Source organism: Schistocerca cancellata, chromosome 2, assembly GCF_023864275.1.
Source record: "Schistocerca cancellata isolate TAMUIC-IGC-003103 chromosome 2, iqSchCanc2.1, whole genome shotgun sequence".
Classification (NCBI taxonomy): domain Eukaryota; kingdom Metazoa; phylum Arthropoda; class Insecta; order Orthoptera; family Acrididae; genus Schistocerca; species Schistocerca cancellata.
Genome location: NC_064627.1, coordinates 1150388565 through 1150410347, shown reverse-complemented (window position 1 = coordinate 1150410347; position 21783 = coordinate 1150388565). Strand labels below are relative to the sequence as shown.

Here is a 21783-nt window from a genome sequence, read left to right as displayed (position 1 = left end):
TAGTTTCGGAGGGGGAATTTGCAGACCTGCGTTTTAGAGATTGGGGTTTACGTGGTTCTAATCATAATTTAATCATAATTATCAGTAAAATTTCACAGTACTGTAGTAAGAACTTTTTCCATGTCCTCAAACATATTTGTTTAGTTACTGAAGCAAGCTCGTCTGCATACGTGTCACGCAGAAGAAGCTGTGTGTGCATCACTTTGGTAGAACGACTTGTGCCACTGGGTGGTGACCAGTAATCCCACCAACACACTGAGGCTGGCCGGTACAGATGGTTGGTGGTCATCGTACTACGGACGTTTTATGTACTCCCATAGAAGGGCGAGGCAGGTGTTAGCGCTACAGTCGCTCATATCGTTGGATTTAACCGTCAATTGAACAGACAATAGATATTCGGAAATGTTAGTGTTACCTGAATGAACCAACGACAATGTAAAATTATCTGAGGAAGGCCAGTCAGTAATAAATGCTAATGACATTGCAGAAGAAACTGTGACCTCCCCTTCTCTCTCTTTGCTCCGTTTCTTTCGCTGATATTTCCTCTTCTTTCTTCCTCCTTCGTACCGCGGCTATACCTCAGGGTATTCAATGCAGAAATGTAGTGAGAAGGGGGCACACGTGTGTGGTGGTTCACGATATCGTAGTGCTGTGAGATAGCGTCACTCGTGCCTCTGGTTTGAGAAGACTGATGACGGAAGTAGGAACATTTCCCAAAAGATAAAACAGGTATACACTCTCTTTTCTTTTAAAACTATAAATGGTAGCGTAGCTAGTACTATCTATCGTTCTACTAAACTGAATGAGTGCGACACTATTGATGAAGCTTCAACCTCGAAAGAAGTTTATTAATACCAATTAGCTGAAATAAAAAAAAATCATTCAATCCAGAAGTCACTCACAGTTAGAGTAATTAGTTTCTGATGTGTGTACTGGCTCGAAAATGGTTCAAATGGCTCTGAGCACTATGGGACTTAAGTACTGAGATCATCAGTCCCCCAGAACTTAGAAGTACTTAAACCTAGCTAACCTAAGGGGATCACACACATCCATGCCCGAGGCAGGATTCGAACATGCGACCGTAGCGGTGTAGTGGCCGCTGATACTTAAAAGATCGTTTCAGTAATTGTATCACTGTCCATTTATGACTTGGTAAGCAACATATCAAAAAGCTGACTATGCAATGATTAATATTTGTCGTATCCCGACAGTAAATCGCTTCTCGCTTGCTTTAAGCATCAAGACGATTATTATGCCGTTCATATAGTCTCTGATAGTTATTATCAAGCTAATGTCCGTAAATTGCAGTTAATGTTACTGAACCAAATGCCCGATATCCAGCCGCGTATCTTAAACTCCGTGCCGATATTTGAGAATTTGCGCGCGATTTGTCTGCACCAAAGTAGGGCCGTGGTTCCCTTGAATAATTTTTAAATCAACTCCCGGTTGTAAATTAACAATTCTGTGCCCATTCATGAAAGTTACAGAAGATCCGCACTCGACGACTACTCGATCGCGCACTCGAGCAACACGGAAGTTTTTTTTTTTTTCTTTTGCAAAGAGAAAACATATCAAGCATAATGCAACAAGGTGATCTGCTAGCTCAAAGCATATTTATATCTATCTCATTAAAACTCATTACCTATTAAATGTGGTACATAATTAAATTCTTTACTCTGCAAATAATCAAAAAATTTAGAAATGAATGACATGTGTAAGAAACTCTAGTTGATATGACGTCATGGGTCACTACTTGTTTCGACGCGTGACGCAAAGTGACGCAAAGTAGATCCGACTATATTGGACATAATAAGGTAATGCTAAAAAACGGATAGCCACAGTTTTCATGGGGGATGTGCCACATGTTCCCCATGTTTACTTCATACTGGCGGCTAATCTTTCTGGTACTAATACGAGGGTAGGAGTAGGCAAAATGCAACAGGGAATAACAATATTAACGTGCTAATAGTAAACTGCAGGAGCGTCTATAGAAAGGTCCCAGAACTGCTTTCATTAATAAACGGTCACAACGCCCACATAGTACTAGGGACAGAAAGTTGGCTGAAACCAGACGTAAACAGTAATGAAATCCTAAACTCAGATTGGAACGTATGCCGCAGGGACAGGCTGGACAGTGAAGGGGGAGGCGTGTTTACAGCGATAAGAAGTGCAATAGTATCGAAGGAAATTGACGGAGATCCGAAATGTGAAATAATTTGGGTGAAGGTCACGGTTAAAACAGTCTCAGACATGGTAATTGGATGTCTCTATATATTTCGAGTAGATTTCCCCACCATGTTATAGTTCTGGGTGGAGATTTTAATTTGCCGGATATAGACTGGGAGACTCAGACGTTCATAACGGGTGGCAGGGACAAAGAATCCAGTGAAATTTTTTTAAGTGCTTTATCTGAAAACTACCTTGAGCAGTTAAACAGAGGACCGACTCGTGGCGATAACATATTAGACCTTCTGGTGACAAACAGACCCGAATTATTTGAAACAGTTAACGCAGAACAGGGAATCAGCGATCATAAAGCGGTTACGGCATCGATGATTTCAGCCGTAAATAGAAATATTAAAAAAGATGGGAAGATTTTTCTGTTTACCAAAAGTGACATAAAGCAGATTACAGAGTACTTGACGGCTCAACACAAAAGTCTCGTCTCAAGTACAGATAGTGTTGAGGATCAGTGGACAAAGTTCAAAACCATCGTACAATATGCGTTAGATGAGTATGTGCCAAGCAAGATCGTAAGAGATGGAAAAGAGCCACCGTGGTACAACAACCGAGTTAGGAAACTGCTGCGGAAGCAAAGGGAACTTCACAGCAAACATAAACATAGCCAAAGCCTTGCAGACAAACAAAAATTACGCGAAGCGAAATTTAGTGTGAGGAGGGCTATGCGAGAGGCGTTCAATGAATTCGAAAGTAAAGTTCTGTGTACTGACTTGGCAGAAAATCCTAAGAAATTTTGGTCTTATGGCAAAGCGGTAGGTGGATCAAAACAAAATGTCCAGACACTCTGTGACCAAAATGGTACTGAAACAGAGGATGCAAGACTAAAGGCCGACATACTAAATGTCTTTTTCCAAAGCTGTTTCACAGAGGAAGACTGCACTGTAGTTCCTTCTCTAGATTGTCGCATACATGACAAAATGGTAGATATCGAAATAGACGACAGAGGAATAGAGAAACAATTAAAATCGCTCAAAAGAGGAAAGGCCGCTGGGCCTGATGGGATACCAGTTCGATTTTACACAGAGTACGCGCAGGAACTTGCCCCCCTTCTTGCAGCGGTGTACCGTAGGTCTCTAGAAGAGCACAGCGTTCCAAAGGATTGGAAAAGGGCACAGGTCATCCCCGTTTTCAAGAAGGGACGTCGAACAGATGTGCAGGACTATACACCTATACCTCTAACGTCGATCAGTTGTAGAATTTTGGAACACGTACTATGTTCGAGTATAATGACTTTTCTGGAGACTAGAAATCTACTCTGTAGGAAACAGCATAGGTTTCGAAAAAGACGGTCGTGTGAAACCCAGCTCGCGCTATTCGTCCACGAGACTCAGAGGGCCATAAACACGAGTTCACAGGTAGATGCCGTGTTTCTTGACTTCCGCAAGGCGTTCGATACAGTTCCCCACAGTCGTTTAATGAACAAAGTAAGAGCATATGGACTATCAGACCAATTGTGTGATTGGATTGAACAGTTCCTAGATAACAGAACGCAGCATGTTATTCTCAATGGAGAGAAGTTCAAAATGGTTCAAATGGCTCTGACCACTATGGGACTTAACATCTATGGTCATCAGTCCCATAGAACTTAGAACTACTTAAACCTAACTACCCTAAGGACAGCACACAACACCCAGCCATCACGAGGCAGAGAAAATCCCTGACCCCGCCGGGAATCGAACCCGGGTGTGGGAAGCGAGAACGCTACCGCACGACCACGAGATGCGGGCTGGAGAGAAGTCTTCCGAAGTAAGAATGATTTCAGGTGTGCCGCAGGGGAGTGTCATAGGACCGTTGCTATTCACAATATACATAAATGACCTTGCGGATGACATCGGAAGTTCACTGAGGCTTTTTGCAGATGATGCTGTGGTGTATCGAGAGGTTGTAACAATGGAAAATTGTACTGAAATGTAGGAGGATCTGCAGCGAATTGACGCATGGTGCAGGGAATGGCAATTGAATCTCAATGTAGACAAGTGTAATGTGCTGCGAATACATAGAAAGATAGATCCCTTACCATTCAGCTACAAAATAGCAGGTCAGCAACTGGAAGCAGTTAATTCCATAAATTATCTGGGAGTACGCATTAGGGGTGATTTAAAATGGAATGATCGTATAAAGTTGATCGTCGGTAAAGCGGATGCCAGACTGAGATTCATTGGAAGAATCCTAAGGAAATGCAGTCCGAAAACAAAGGAAGTAGGTTACAGTACACTTGTTCGCCCACTGCTTAAATACTGCTCAGCAATGTGGGATCCGTACCAGATAGGGTTGATAGAAGAGCTAGAGAAGATCCAACGGAGAGCAGCGCGCTTCGTTACAGGATCATTTAGTAGTCGCGAAAGCGTTACGAAGATGATAAACTCCAGTGGAAGACTTTGCAGGAGAGACGCTCAGTAGCTCGGTACGGGCTTTTGTTAAAGTTTCGAGAACATACCTCCACCGAGGAGTCAAGCAGTATATTGCTCCCTCCTACGTATATCTCGCGAAGAGACCATGAGGATAAAATCAGAGAGATGAGAGCCCACACAGAAGCATACCGACAATCCTTCTTTCCACGAACAATACGTGACTGGAATAGAAGGGAGAACCGATAGAGGTACTCAGGGTACCCTCCGCCACACACCGTCAGGTGGCTTGCGGAGTATGGATGTAGATGTAGATGCTGGTAATGTGTTCCTACGCAGAGTACGTAAACGACGCGCCTCCGGTGAGAGAATGACGGTGCATGTTCCACTGAAATCAACTGTACCGGGTGCTGCATCATATGAATAAACTGGTACGTAGCATAGAAACCATGCATTTCTGGAGATACGTGCGTTAGACCTAAATGCCCCTTATCCTCTCCAGTTTACTCTCCTGCAGTTTGTAAAAATACTCTCCACACAGGCTGTTTAGTCGGTATCTTTGTTAAGAAACTATTGCACCATACTTACATTGTGATTTAGAGGAATCACATTAAACAAAATTAATTCCTTGCTCTCCTGAATGGGAGTCTTCTATTCTACTGTTTTGAAACCGCTTTCATAACCTGGAACTAAAAATAAAACTCGACGTATTTCACATTAACAAACCCCAAATTCCACCCTTGTTCAGAACCTTTGTTTGTAGATCCACATATAACTGAGACCGGATAAGACTGTCTCCAAGAAGATTATGCAAAGCAATGCGCTACAGTGTTGCAAGCAGCTAGCGGGCTGAAAACAGCCTTACTTTATCCCGGTAGAATTTATAAATCAACCTGACGCCGAGTTTTTCAATAACTTTTTGTAAATAACCTTCTAAAATAATCATCTGACTATCTTTATTCATAACAGCAACCAAAAAATATGTACTGTCATATCATTATTACACTATTACACTACTGGCCATTAAAATTGCTACACCACGAATATGACGTGCTACAGATGCGGAATTTAACCGACAGGAAGAAGATGCTCTGATATGCAAATGTTTAGCTTTTCAGATCATTCACACAAGGTTGGCGCCGGTGACGACACCTACAACGTGCTGACATGAGGAAAGTTTCCAACCGATTTCTCATACACAAACAGCAGTTGACCGGCGTTGCCTGGTGAAACGTTGTTGTGATGCCTCGTGTAAGGAGGAGAAATGCGTACCATCACGTTTCCGACTTTGATAAAGGTCGGATTGTAGCCTATCGCGATTGCGGTTTGTCGTATCGCGACATTGCTGCTAGCGTTTATCACCTGGCGTGATGGTACGGGGTGCCATTGGTTACACGTCTCGGTCACCTTTTGTTCGCATTGACGGCACCTTGAACGGTGGACGTTACATTTCAGATGTGTTACGACCCGTGGCTCTACCCTTCATTCGATCCCTGCGGAACCCTACATTTCAGCAGAATAATGCACTATCGCATGCTGCACGTCCTGTACGGGCCTTTCTGGATACAGAGAATGTTCCGATTGCTGCCCTGGCCAACACATTCTACAGATCTCTCACCAACTGAAAACGTTTAGTCAACGGTGGCCGAGCAACTGGCTCGCCACAATACACCAGCCGGTACTCTTGATGAACTGTGGTATCGTGTTGAAGCTGCATGGGCAGCTGTACCTGTACACGCCATCCAAGCTCTCTTTGACTCAATGCCCAGGCGTATCAAGGCCGTTATTGCGGCCAGAGGTGGTTGTTCTGGGTACTGATTTCTCAGGATCTATGCACCCAAATTGCGTGAAAATGTAATCACATGTCAGTTCTAGTACAACATACTTGTCCAATGAATACCCGTTTATCATCTGCAGTTCTTCTTGGTGTAGCAATTTTAATGGCTAGTAGTGTATGTCGTGCTTTAGGTGGTCTAAACATTTCCTTCCGCACCTCTTCGTTGTTCTCGCCAACTAGCCTAAATATGAAGCATACATAGTGCTCCTGTGGCTGTATGACAAAACTATTTGAACACTCGTATACATTCTAGATGTCAGTCATTCCGACAGTTTACAGGAAATTCTATATAGTGTCATAGGAAAGACTGATTTCTGAAAGAGAATATTTTAGAAGGAGATATTAGGAAAGATGGCCTAAAACAAAAGAAAAATAGTGGAAAATTTTCAGATATGTTTAGAAGACATAACAGTAAGGAAATACCAACATACAATATATTAATACGCATTTTTCCTATACATAATAGTAAGAAAATATCAACGTACAAGATATTAAGACGCCTTTTTTACTATCTTATGGTAGCATCTTATACTTTGCAGCAAAGTAGCCAAATATAATGAAATAGATTTACGGATGGTCTCTTTGTACCAGAGTATATACTTTTGCATCTTTCTTATTTTAAAATTACGAGGCCTATTCAGAAAGTAAGCTCAGTTCGGTCACAAAATGGAAACCACTGTGACAATCAAAAATGTTTTATTTGCAACAGTTAGCTACACCTTCCAAGCTACTTCTCTACATAGTCGCCGCTCCGATTTAGACATTTGCCGCAGCGTTGTAGCAACATTCCAGTACCCTCGTCACAGAAGGCAGCCGGCTGTGCTTCCTGCCGATCCTCTAGGCTGGTCTACAGCTCGTTGCCTGTGCCGCAACAATGTCTTCGTAACTAGTGCTTCATGTGAGCGGAGAAGCAAGTCAGGGAGAATCAGTTATGGGCTCAATTGTGGGTGATCAAACACTTCCCTCCTAAAATGCTGCCGAGCATCTTCATTGACCCTGCAGAGTGCGGCGGAGAATTGTCATGCAGAAACAAAAGCATGACACCTGTGTTATGTGGGCTGCGTGACCTCACACCAGGCGCTCATACTTGGTGAGGGACGCTGTTGTTCTAAGCATCTCCACGTGCTCCCTGTGTGCTCAGAACTGAACAGAGCGACGTGACGTGATAGACAGGCATACTAAAGGCACCGCCCATCGCATTTGTGCAAAGCTTCGTTGGATTTTCATTGTGGTCAGGCCTTACTTTCCGAATAGGCCTCGAATTACTTGTGACTTGCGTAAAAGAAGTGTGGAGATCTCAAACGACCATACAGTTGTTTTCTTTTATTCATAAATATGCGAGGCATAGTATAAAACATCTGCTTCATATGGACATTCATACATTAAAGAGACTGTTTGCCCCCCCCCCCCCCCCTCAAATCAACCCCAGGTGGTACAGACAACGCGTCGCGTGAATTACTTTTGAACAAATTATCCGAATACTGTCTTGAGCATCTAAATCGACAGCCAACGCGTAATGGAGATATTTTAGATCTGGTAGCCACGAACAGACCAGACCTCATCGACGGTGTCAGTGTTGAGACAGGGATTAGTGATCATGATGTTGTCACTACGACTATGGTTACGAAAGTTAAAATGTCGGTCAAGAAGGCTAGGAGAGTATTCCTACTAGAAAGAGCAGATAAGCACTTGTTAGCATCCCACTTAGTAAATGAATCGACTTCATTTACTTCCGGTACGATGGACGTGGAAGAATTATGGGCAAATTTTAAACACATTGTAAATCACGCATTGGACAAGTATGTGCCGAAAAAGTGAGTTACGGACGGAAAAGACCCACCGTGGTTTAACAGCGCAATTCGGAGAATGCTCAGGAAGCAAAGGCAGTTGCACTCGCGGTACAAGAAAGATCGGGAGAATGAGGACAGGAAAAAGTTAGTAGAGATTCGTGTTGCTCTAAAAAGAGCGATGCGCGAGCATTCAACCACTACCACCGTCATACCTTAGCAAAAGATCTTGCTGAAAACCCTAGGAAATTCTGGTCTTACGTAAAATCGGTAAGCGGGTCGAAGGCTTCCATCCAGTCACTCACTGATCAGTCTGGCCTGGCAACGGAAGACAGCAAAACGAAAGCTGAAATTTTAAATTTAGCATTTGAGAAATCTTTCACGCAGGAGGATCGTACAAACATACCGCCGTCTGAGTCTCGTACAGATTCCCGTATGGAGGACATAGTGACAGACATCCCTGGGGTTGTGAAGCAGCTGAATGGGTTGAAAATAAATACATCTCCAGGTGCTGATGGGATTCCAATTCGGTTTTGCAGAGAGTACTCTACTGCATTGGCTCCTTACTTAGCTTGCATTTATCGCGAATCTATTGCCCAACGCAAAGTCCCCAGCGACTGGAAAAAAGCGCAGGTGACGCCTGTATATAAGAAGGGTAGAAGGACGGATCCTCAAAATTACAGACCAATATCCTCAACATCGGTTTGTTGCAGGATTCTCGACCATACTCTCAGTTCGAATATAATGAATTTCCTTGAGACAGAGAAGATGCTGTCCATGCATCAACACGGCTTTAGAAAGCATCGCTCCTGCGAAACGCAACTCGCCCTTTTTTCCACATGATATCTTGCGAACCATGGATGAAGGGTATGAGACAGATGCCATATTCCTTGACTTCCGGAAAGCGTTTGACTCGGTGCCCCACTGCAGACTCCTAACTAAGGTACGAGTATATGGGATTGGTTCCCAAATATGTGAGTGGCTCAAACACTTCATAAGTAATAGAACCCAGTACGTTGTCCTCGATGGTGGGTGTTCATCGGAGGTGAGGGTATCATCTGGAGTGCCCCAGGGAAGTGTGGTAGATCCGCTGTTGTTTTCTATCTACATAAATGATCTTTTGGATAGGGTGGATAGCAATATGCGGCTGTTTGCTGATGATGCTGTGGTGTACGGGAAGGTGTCGTCGTTGAGCGACTGTAGGAGGATACAAGATGACTTGGACAGGATTTGTGATTGGTGTAAGGAATGGCAGCTAACTCTAAATATAGATAAATGTAAATTAATGTAGATGAAGAGGAAAAAGAATCCCGTAATGTTTGAATACTCCATTAGTAGTGTAGCGCTTGACACAGTCACGTCGATTAAATATTTAGGCGTAACACTGCAGAGCGATATGATGTGGGACAAGCATGTAATGGCAGTTGTGGGGAAGGCGAAAGGTCGTCTTCGGTTCATTGGTAGAATTTTGGGAAGATGTGGTTCATCTGTAAAGGAGGCCGCTTATAAAACACTAATACGACCTATTCTTGAGTACTGCTCGAGCGTTTGGGATCACAATCAGGTCGGATTGAGGGAGGACACAGAAGCAATTCAGAGGCGGGCTGCTAGATTTGTTACTGGTAGGTTTGATCATCACGCGAGTGTTACGGAAATGCTTCAGGAACTCGGGTGGGAGTCTCTAGAGGACAGGAGGCGTTCTTTTCGTGAATCGCTAGTGAGGAAATTTAGAGAACCAGAGTTTGTGGCTGACTGCAGTACAATTTTACTGCCGCCAACTTCCATTTCGCGGAAAGATCACAAAGATAAGATAAGAGAGATTAGAGCTCGTACAGAGGCATATAGTCAGTCATTTTTGCCTAGTTCTGTTTGGGAGTGGAACAGGGAGAGAAGATGCTAGTTGTGGTACGAGGTACCCTCCGCCACGCACCTTATCGTGGATTGCGGAGTATGTATGTAGATGTAGATGTAGAACCAACATTAAAGAGAGAGTGCCCTACAGAATGCAAGAGTACGCAGATCAGGTACAGAAAACTGCACACTGCAGCCCCCCACCTCGAACTTCTCGCCGGGCCGGACGACCGTGAGCATGTTGAGGGCGGCCAGCGGCCCCGGGCTGCCGTCCGGCTGCTCCAGCAGGGCGCACAGGCTGAGGCGCTCCGACAGGACCACCCGCCACACCTCCTGCAGCTCCGCGAACGCCTGCAACGCAGATTGTGGACTGCAGTGAACCCGAAAATAGGGGCAGTACCGGGACAAAAAAAATAATGCTCCGACGAACAATTCATGATTTTTTTAAAAATTTGTTTTAACTTTGTTGTTGCATGCTCACTGTACCCCCACAGTCTCCAGTAAATGTAATGTATGAAAGTCTCGTGTGCTCCATCTGTCTGTGAATGGTGTGCGTTATTGTACTTCAATCATTCCGTATCAAATTTTGTGGCACCGAGTTTGGGAACCACGCCACAAATTGCGTGGGAGACGAGCTGTAAAACGAACTGAAAACGCTGCTATACCGGACTTGTGGTGGTTAACAACACGCGTACATTCGAGCCAAAACTGGCAGACTTTCCTGTCTCGTAAGTTTGCGCATTGCACATTCGGCTGTGCGAGCGAGTAGTTTTGCAGTCTCGACCATAAAAAATGCGCCATTTAAAGAGAACTATTAGCATAGTCTACTCACTTTCCTCAGTTACTTCTCACAAAGGTATTTGTGCTATTGACAAAGGATCTCAAAGGTTAAAATGTGTGCGGATTCCTAAAGGACCAAACTGCTGAGGTCATCGGTCCCTACACTTACACACTACTTAAACTAACTTACGCTAGCAACAACACACACATCCATGCCCGAGGGAGGACTCGAACCTCCGGCGGGAGGGGCCGCGCAGTCCGTGACATGGCGCCCCAGACCGCGCGGCCACTCCGCGCGCCTCAAAGGATCTCAAATTGACGGCGTATTTTTAAATTTCGAGAAGGCTTTTGACAGTATACCTCAAGAGTGACATCAAATCAAATTGCGTGCCAATGGAGTATCGTGTCAATTGTGTAACTACATTGGTGATTTCCTCTCAGAAAGGTCACAACTCGTAGGAACTCACGGAAAGTCATCGAGTAAAACACAAGCAATATCTGGCGTTCCCCTAGCAAGTGTTACTGACCTTTTGCTGCTCCTGATCTACATAAATGATTTAGGAGACAATCTGAGTAGCCCTCTTAGATTGTTTGCAGATGATGCTGTCGTTTACCGTCTTATTAAGTCATGAAATGATCAAAATAAATTACAAAACGATTTATACATGATACGGTACGGTGCGATAAGTGGCAGCTGCCTGTAAATAAGTGAGTACCAAAAGGAATCCGCTAAATTTCGGTTACGCGATAAATCACACAAATCTAAAGGCTGTAAGTTCAACTAAATAGTTAGGCATTACAGTTAAAAATAACTTACGTTGGGACGATCACATAGGTAATGCTGTGCAAAAAGCGAAACAGAGACTACGATTTATTGGAAGAACACTGAGGAAATGCAACAGGTGTACTAAAGAGACTGCCTACACTACGTTTGTACGTCCTCTTCTGGAGCACTGCTGTGCGGTATGGGATCCACATCAGATCGGAACGACGGAGGGCACCGAAAAAGTTCTAAGGAAGGCATCTCGTTTTGTACTGTCGCAAAATAGGGGACAGAGTGCCACGGATATGATACTTGAATTTGAGTGGCAATCATTAAAGCAATGGTGTTTTTCGTTGCCGCATTATCTTCTCGTAAAATTTCAATCACCAACTTTCTCCTAAGAGTGTGGGAATATTTTGTTGGCGCTCACAGACATAGGAAAGAATGATCATCGCCATAAAATAAGAGAAATCAGAGCTCAGCTGCCACACAAAGATTTAAGTGGTCGGTTTTTTTTTCACACTGTTCGAGAGTAGAATGGTAGAGAAATAGCTTGAAAGTGGTTCGATGAAGCCTCTGACAGGCACTTAATTGTGAATTGCAGAGTAATCCACTGAGAAAACAAGAGAACTCCTTGCCGAGAAAGCAAATGAAACTCTCAAGGAAGTTTATGACTGGTCTATAAGCAATGAAGTGACATTGAACATAAAGAAAACTAATGCCATGGATTTCAGTTTGAAGAGGAAAATTGCCATTGTTAAATTAAATGGAGATAGCACCTCTATTGACTGTGTAACAAATGCAAAATTTCTAGGAATGAATATTGATTCTCAGTTGAAGTAGTGTGAACACACAAAGATACTTGCAAACAGAATGTCATCAGCATATTACGCCCTTAGAATCCTATCATCGGTGTTTAACATGCAATGTCTTTTAGTTACATATTATTCATATGTACGCTCAATTCTTAGCTATATCCTTTTTGGAGAACAAATGCACAAAATATGAACACAATTTTCAAACTCCATAAAAGAGCCATAAGAATAATAACCGAAAATACTAGTCGAGCTCATTGTAAAGTTCTGTTCAAAAATACTGGGGATTTTAACTGCTCCATGTGAATAGATTAACCACTCAGGTGTACATATCAAAAATAACATTGGTAATTACTGCACAAACAGATGACCATGCAACAAGAGCGAGACTCAACTTACATTTACCAAGAAAAAATAAAAATAAAACTCAAAACAGCATTTTCTACCAAGTAATAAAACTGTACAATAAATTACCGAAAGAGATTAAAGAAACTGCAAAAATATTCTTCTTTAAAAGGGCAACTAAAAAGTACATGTTATGCAATACATTTTATACATTGAAGGATTACTTATGTAAAACAGAGTAGGGGTTTGATAAACAATACTATACAAATAAATAATAGTAATAATGATTATAAAACATCCAACATTCCACATAACACCTTAACTTTATTAACTTTATGTTTTTTTCCTTCTTTTTTCTTTTATAGAAACACTTACCACCAAGCTATGCATAGCACAATACCAACACCTCTTCCACTTTCTGAGCTCAACATCTCACTCATTATGGAGGGATGCTGACTCAGGTTTTCAGGATTGCAAATGGGAAGTTGCGGTACAGAAAATGGACCAGAGATCACCAGTGTGTGTGTGTGTGTGTGTGTGTGTGTGTAGTGAGTGAAGTGTTATGAAACAATGTGTGTTTAGTGTGTGTAGTGACTGATAGTGAGATATGAGTGAACAGTGCGGCATTACATTATTTAATAAGTTCTTTGTAAAAAAGTATTGTATACCAAGAGTAAATCTAATGATTGTCTCTAACTAGAGGTCTGTAAATATGTGCGTATACGAATTAGCTTATTTTAAATTCATCTAAATTTGTAAATGTTTTGACATGTCCTATATCCCTGTAAAAAGAGATCTATAGATGAATAAAGCTACTACTACTACTACTACTACTAATCATGTAGATGTATATGTTGATATGATTATGTGAATACAGCAAAGTAGAGCATGATCAAATGGTTCAAATAGCTCCAAGCACTATGGGACTTAACATCTGAGGTCATCAGTCCCCTACTCATCTGCTTAAACCTAACTAACCTAAGGACAGCACACACATCCATGCCCGAGGCAGGATTCGAACCTGCGACCGTAGTAGCAGCGCGGTTCCAGACTGAAGCGCCTAGAACCGCTCGGCCACATCGGCCGGCACAGTAGAGCACGAGACTTTTGTAATGTTGTCTACTCTGAAGAGGAATGTATCATAGAAAAGACTCCGAAAAATAAAGAGTGCTCTATGAAAGTATTGTAACATCGTTAGGAAAATTATTAAGATAAACAGTTCCCATAAGTATTAGCATTTTATTTGGCATTGTATAAAATCTTTTAGCTGAAATTTATTTAATTGGTTCTGTGTTGTGAACTGCCGACTCACGGCACAGTCGAAGTCCCGCCACGCCTGGTAGCTGGTAGTGATGCATTCCTGGTCCAGAAGAGTGTGCGCAAAACTGCAGAATAGCCGAGCGCAGTGCCACGGCAAGGCTAGGAGCAGCCGGGAGTGACAGCGCAGAGTCGTCTGGTGTGGGACAAGAGAGCGACAGCAACTCTGAACTCGCACTGGGGGCCGTGGACAGCAGCTGCAGGTCGAGATCTCGGGTCCCGCGTGGATGGCAGGAATCGTTAGCGCCAGGATTTCACCCGGAACAAGTCCCGCCCACCCACCGCCGGTCTTCCCGGTCTTTGTTCGGCGCCTGGGATCGTTTCAGTTGACCCACGTGGTTTACCGCGTTCGGCTGAACTCGCTCGGAGTGAATGTTAAATTAATATGTTGCCAGGTCTTAAATTTCGCCAGATAGTTAAAAGACACGTTACAAAAACGTGCACAGTTGGCCTCAGCTGTGCCAGGTACTTCCACAGCAAACATAAGAGAAAACAATTTAGCACTGAATTCTTTAAATACGAGAACTCAGTATTTATATGAATAGCCTATGAAGAAACACACTTTTGTGTGAGAAAAAGCACCCAAAGCTAAAACAGGATAAACCTACCCTCAAATAATAATTTGCTCGGAGAAATATGAACCACGGTATACTTGACACTCCAGTTTCAGAACTCAGACAGTATACGCGAAACAGGCATCAGTGTTCACTATAATTCCAGAGGGCATCAAAATTACTTTGTTCCTGCACGCTATTTTCGCGTGTTATTCACTGAATAGTTTTGCTGAAACGTTTTAGGGGTGGAAGAAGAGCTAGCACAGCATGAAGGACGTTTTACAGCCGTGAAACACTGCAGCATTTATTTCCTCCATAACTGTTCTGTGACAAACATACACATCATCATTATTATTTTTTAAAAATGGTTTGAATGAAATTTACAAAATTAATGAATCTTTTGGTTAAAAATAGACAAGACAAAGAATAACGACAGATTTTTCCCTGAGACGTTTGCAACAGCATATAGTACATTAATCACACAGAAACAGCCACAATTCTTTATAACCTCGTTTATAATGCGTAGGTATGGCATTGGAAGAATTTACAAGTTAAAATTCACCCATTACCCATGCAGATACTAACGAAATATGTCATATAGGGAAATATCGTACTGCCTTCATTAGGCATTTCTACTTTATGGCATTCTTACATTCTTTAATTTTCGTGAGTTACTATGAGGGCCTACATAAACAAAACGACTTTCACTTATTTCTATATAACGTTGATTTTAGACAACAGAGTTAGTCGACTGCATCCGTGGCTTTACTATCTACATAACAGATTGAAGACCATTGTTTTCGCATTGTATGTTTGCTCTGCTGTTACCCTCAAATAAACGTATTATTAATAAGTGAATTAGTTAATGAAAATTTGTCCTTATTGCCCTTAAATAACATCACGTTATTTTTTTTTTTGTTTTCTATTGCTGGCATTGCTATCAATTCTCTATAAATATTGTTATTTCTTTAATAATGCAAATTCATGTTATATTACCATCCAGAACAACTTAAATTTCTTATCATTACTGAATTTCATCACAGTGTAGCGTGTGTTGGACTGTGACGATAACAACTTTGTTGAAGCTTCCAGTTTGCGGAACTGGGAGCTGGCGGCTGTTTAGGGGAGGGCCTTACACTATGGAGAGGCGTGGAGGGGGGTGAATGGGCGGGACTTGTTCCGGGTGAAATCCTAGCGCTAAGGGCACGTGTGGATGGCGCCAGCCAGTCGTGTTTACATCCTGGAGTGGACGGTTCAGGGAGCTGGCCGGAGGGCAGCCGCCGCTGGTTGCTGGCAGCCCGTGATAGTGGCCCACGTGTGTGGAGGATGCGTTGGCTGCTGTCATCGTGGGGGATGGAAGCTTAACGAGATGTGGACAGCATGCAAAGAGCAAGCGAGGAAGCACAACAATAAGCAAGCAACCGAGAAAGGAGTCAGCTAGACAACACACCGGCAAGTTCGTATAGCCAGCAATGGAGGCAGCCTGGTGCAGTTTGGGTCCAAGGTACCAGACACTTGTTATCAACATGAGGGATCACTTCATGTTCCACGCGAGCAGAGAGTACCTAGGAAAATCGTGCCGATGAGACCCAAGCAGATATTTGCTGCGGTGTGTGCTAGTGGACGACAGCGCACAAGGAAGGTGTTGTACCGGCTGTGCTCGGCAGAAAACTCTAGTTGCACAGACGCCTGTGTCTGGCTGTGTTTCAGCTTGAGCTGTGCTGGTTATTACGTTGCCGTAACAGCAGGGCTGCCGCGAGGCCTAATGTTTTCTGAAATAAGAATATATGAGAAGATTCTGCGCGAATTGAACCCAAAGGGTACACCTTGTATTATTGCCAATTTTGTTTCGCTGTTTACCTTCCTGACTTCAAGATGGATGGCCTCAGCTGAATTCCTGGCCTGATAATTTCGTCCCGCAGGCAGCATGGTATGGCCTGGTTCAGTGTCCCTTAATTATCTATTTACTGTGTCCTTTGTTCATTAGTACTATTTGTCTTTGTTTTTTTGGGGGGGTGGGGGTGAGGGGTGGGGGGGAGGGGTGGAGTGTCCACTCCAGTTGGTCCAGTTTTGGATATGGTGTACTCAGGTAGAAACTTGTTATTTTTTTGTCATTCCTTCCAGCATGTATAGTTATTAGTGATACAGTTGTCCATTGTTAGATGCCCTCCTTGTTATTCTAAAGTTAAAATTATAAAGTTAAAATTATTTTGAAAGTCGGGAATTTTATGGTTTGGCATTTGTATGCTACATTTTCAGTTAATGCGTACTTGCTGACTGAGTGCTGATCATATTCCTTATGTTTTACTTTCATTCACGGGCTCTGACTTATTCAATTCTATTGTTAATAAATGTGTTTATAACTTGTTAACGCGAAGTGCAGGGTGCCCATAAAGTAAGTATCCATTTTTTGGGAAACGTACATGTGGAGTGTTAGAGGTACCGTGAAGAGACATCACAATGTTAACAATTGCCGAAAGAATCACAATTCTGGAACATCGTTTACGTGGCAAAACCTATGCTGAGGTCCAGATGCCGTTTGAGAGAAAGTATCGGAAGAATTCCCCTACAAGACTTGCTATTCGGAAACTTGCCAACAAATCTCGGCGTACAGGATCTGTAGCTGATGAGAGACGCGCTGCGCGACCACCGGTCAGCCCACAATCTGCACAGCGTCTGAGGGAAGCTGTCGAAAGAAGTCCAACGGCATCTACCCGCCGGCTGAGTCGTGAACTATCCATGCCGAAATCCACAGTGTCGAAAGTGCTTCACCACACCCTTAAAAAGAAGGCATATCATGTCCAGATGCTTCACCAGCTAGAGGATGAAGACCATGCGGCACGAGCAGCCATGTGTCATGATCTGTTGGAGGCTGTAGCCGAGGAGGACCTGATGAATCATGTTATGTTCAGCGACGAGGCGTCATTTCATGTCTGCGGCGTCGTCAACAAACACAATTGCCGGATCTGGGCAGACGAGCAACCCCTGAATGCACTTAGTGGCAAAAGGACTCTCCCAAAGTCAATGTGTGGCGTGGTCTCATGAAAGATAGGATCTGTTACCGGAGCAACCTACCTGGACATGCTGCAGTTGTTCTTGGAGCCACAGTTCCCCTGGACTTTTTTGCGTGGTGCTTCATCAAGAGCCGATTTTATGCTACCAGCGTGCCACATTTGACTGAACTGAAACGGCGAATACGAGAGGCGGGCTTGCTAATAACCCCTCAAATGTATAAGCGTGGGTTCCACGCAACCACAAGGCGATGGGAAAAGTGTGTTGCCAACGAAGGTGCACATGTTGAACAATATTAACTACTCTCTCTAAACATAATGTTTATTGTGTTGTAGAACATCTGGAAAATGAAAATGGAGACTTTCTTTATGGGCACCCTGTACATGGGCCCAACTTTATGCAATAAAGTATTTACATCAATTAATTTTACCACAGGGTGAGTAATGGGAAAATTTAGTGCTTTGGGGGATGGTAGTATTGGTAATTTTGAGCACAATACTTATGGATATATTTCCCATTCCGAATGGACGCTGTGGGAGAACACGTTTACTGTACGTTGTTATTTATCCAAAATTTACCTCAGTAATGTAGAGGAATTCGAGACGAACAGTTTGATACAGGGCACTTGTGATGAAGTAGGTCGAGAAACTATCTCAAATTGGCCTACAGATCTACTTAATCCACAGCGCTTGGGCGTCGCGCGATACTTTCAATATTCTCTTACTTTCTCACGCTAACTATTAGCCGTAGAGTACAAAATTAATAGCATCTTTTTTGTAGGAAACTGAATGTAATTTAATTTTGTACAGCGACACGCTTTAGCTGTGGACGCGGTTTTCTAGTTATTCATGGAAAACGTACAAAACTAACATTAAATGTCTTCTATCTCGGAAACCTTTCGGAATAGATCATAGTATGTCCATGTACCTTCTCTCCTGGCAGACGACGCATATCTTCGAAAAATATAGAATATTGCTGTATGCAGCTAATATTACTTTATTTTCTTGTAAATCAAAGTATAAGCACCAGTATATGTTCTATAAAGTGACGAATTTGCATGAATGCCTTTTTTTATTTAACCACAAAAAAGTGCCTTCCAGCATCTCACAGTTCTCGTGCTATCTAACCGTGGCTGTGCCATCTGGTGAAAAATACCGTGCAACAACGGTAGGCCCTCCCAAATGTGCACAGCCAATAGGGTGACTGGAAGTTAAAATGTACGCTCATGCTCATAAATTAAGGATAACTGCAAAATGTGGTGCCACACAATGTGGCACTAAACAAAATTGGCGCTAATAGCACAGGCACATAGGGAGCACACATGACACAGATCTGTTCGTCCACGGTATTGGTGATAAGTTGAGAAAACCGTCCCGAAACATATGTGCTAGAAAACGCCACTGTTTCCTGCGGATGTACCCCGACATCAATATGGGATATGATCACCATGCACACGTACACAGGCCGCACAAAAGGTTGGCATACTCTGAATCAGGTGGTGGAGCAGCTGCTGGGGTACAGCCTACCATTATTGCACCAGTGCCTGTCGGAGCTCCTGAAGTGTCGTAGGGGTTTGAAGACGTGCAGCAATACGTCGACCGAGAGCATCCCAGACGTGCTCGATGGGGTTCAGGTCTGGAGAACAGTCAGGCCACTCCATTCGCCTGATATCTTCTCTTTCAAGGTACTCCTCCACAATAGCAGCTCGGTGGGGCCGTGCATTATCATCCATCAGGAGGAAGGTGGGACCCACTACACTCCTCAAAAGGCGGACATACTGGTGCAAAATGACGTCCCGATACACCAGACCTGTTACAGTTCCTATGTCAAAGACATGCAAGGGTGTACGTGCACCAATCATGATCCCACCCCACACCATCAAACCACGGCCTCCATACAAGTTCCTTCAAGGACATTAAGGGGTTAGTATTTGGTTCCTGGTTCACGCCCGTTGAAAACCCGGCGAGAATCACTGTTCAGCCTATACCTCGACTCGTCCGTGAACATAACCTGAGACCACTGTTCCAATGACCAACAGGGGTCAGTGGAATGCACTTTTCTGATAAACCATGTCTGTTCAGTCGACTGTAGACTGTGTGTCTGGAGAAAACTGTTCCAGTGGCTGTGGTAAGGTCCCGAGCAAGGCTACCTCCAGTACTCCGTGGCGGTCTGCGGGCACTGATGGTGAGATATCGGTCTTCTTGTGGTGTTGTACACTGTGGACGTCCCGTAGTGTAGCGCCTGGACACGTTTCCTGTCTGCTGGAAACGTTGCCATAATCTTGAGATCACACGCTGTGACATACGGAGGGCCCGTGCTACGACCTGCTATGTTTGACCAGCCTCTAATCGCCCTAGTATTCTACCCCTCATAACGTCATCAATATGTGTTCTCTGAGCCATTTTCAACACACATTCACCATTAGCACGTCTGAAAACGTCTGCACACTTACTCGCTGCACCGTACTCTGACATGCACCAACACACCTCTGCGTATGTGGACTGCTGCCAGCGCCACCGTGCGGCAACCGCAGGTCAAATGCACCTCATGGTTGTACCCCGAGGTTATTTAAACCCGCAGACCGCCCACCAGAGCGTTGTTTCACCATGTATCAGCATTATCCTCAATATATGAGCATGAGCGTATTAAGAGTATTATTCCTTGTACATCGGTTACTATAAATCAGTATTGTTTGATAGCAATTTTGTTGACTAAAGGGTTAATTATAGCACTTCCCCCCATGAACCATGGACCTTGCCGTTGGTGCGGAGGCTTGCGTGCCTCAGCGATACAGATAGCCGTACCGTAGGTGCAACCACAACGGAGGGATATCTTTTGAGAGGCCAGACAAACGTGTGGTTCCCGAAGAGGGGCAGCAGACTTTTCAGTAGTTGCAAGGGCAACAGTCTGGGCGATTGACTGACCTGGCCTTGTAACACTAACCAAAACGGCCTTGCTGTGCTGGTACTGCGAACGGCTGAAAGCAAGGGGAAACACTAGCCGTAATTTTTCCCGAGGGCATGCAGCTTTACTGTAACGTTAATTGATGATGGCGTCCTCTTGGGTAAAATATTCCGGAGGTAAAATAGTCCCCCATTCGGGTTTCCGGGCGGGGAATACTCAAGAGGACGTTGTTATCAGGAGAAAGAAAACTGGCGTTCTACGGATCGGAGCGTGGAACGTCAGATCCCTTAGTCGGGCAGGTAGGTTAGAAAATTTAAAAAGGGAAATGGACAGGTTAATGGTAGATATAGTGGGAATTAGTGAAGTTCGGTGGCAGGAGGAACGAGACTTCTGGTCAGGTGAATACAGGGTTATAAATACAAAATCAAATAGGGGTAATGCAGGAGTAGGTTTAATAATGAATAAAAAAAATAGGAGTGCGGGTAAGCTACTACAAACAGCATAGTGAATGCATTCTTGTGGCCAAGATAGACACAAAGCCCACGCCTACTACAGTAGTACAAGATTATATGCCAACTAGCTCTGCAGATGACGAAGAAACTGAAGAAATGTATGATGAAATAAAATAAATTATTCAGATAATGAAAGGAGACGAAAATTTAATAGTAATGGGTGACTGGAATTCGGCAGTAGGAAAAGGGAGAGAAGGAGACGTAGTAGGTGACTATGGATTGGGGCTAAGAAATGAAAGACGAAGCCGCCTGGTAGAATTTTGGACGGAGCATAACTTAATCATAGCTAACACTTGGTTCAAGAATCATAAAAGACGGCTGTATACATGGAAGAAGCCTGGAGATACTAGAAGTATCAGACAGATTATATAATGGTAAGACAAAGATTTAAGAACCAGGTTTTAAATTGTAAGACATTTCAAGGGGCAGATGTGGACTCTGACCACAATCTATTGGTTATGAACTGTAGATTAAAACTGAAGAAACTACAAAAAGGTGGGAATTTAAGGAGATGGGACTTGGATAAACTGACTAAACCAGAGGTTGTACAGAGTTTCAGGGAGAGCATAAGGAACAATTTACAGGAATGGGGGAAAGAAATACAGTAGAAGAAGAATGGGTAGCTTTGAGGATGAAATAGTGATGGCAGCAGACGATGAAGTAGGTAAAAAGACGAGGGCTAGTAGAAATCCTTGGGTAACAGAAGAAATATTGAAT

At 43.4% G+C, this 21783-nt stretch overlaps 1 protein-coding gene across 2 annotated transcripts in view; it reads right to left on the bottom strand.

Moving 5' to 3' along the window:
- LOC126150230 (uncharacterized) overlaps window positions 1-21783 on the bottom strand; it is a 68401-nt gene that overhangs the window by 10908 nt on the left and 35710 nt on the right. The window contains exon 3 of one of the 2 annotated variants that reach the window (XM_049915863.1): window positions 10269-10415. The exons of the other annotated variant lie outside the window; for it this stretch is intronic. Within the exon in view, the coding sequence (XP_049771820.1) occupies window positions 10269-10415 (147 nt within the window). The remainder of the gene's footprint in view (window positions 1-10268; window positions 10416-21783) is intronic. 2 annotated transcript variants of the gene reach the window in all.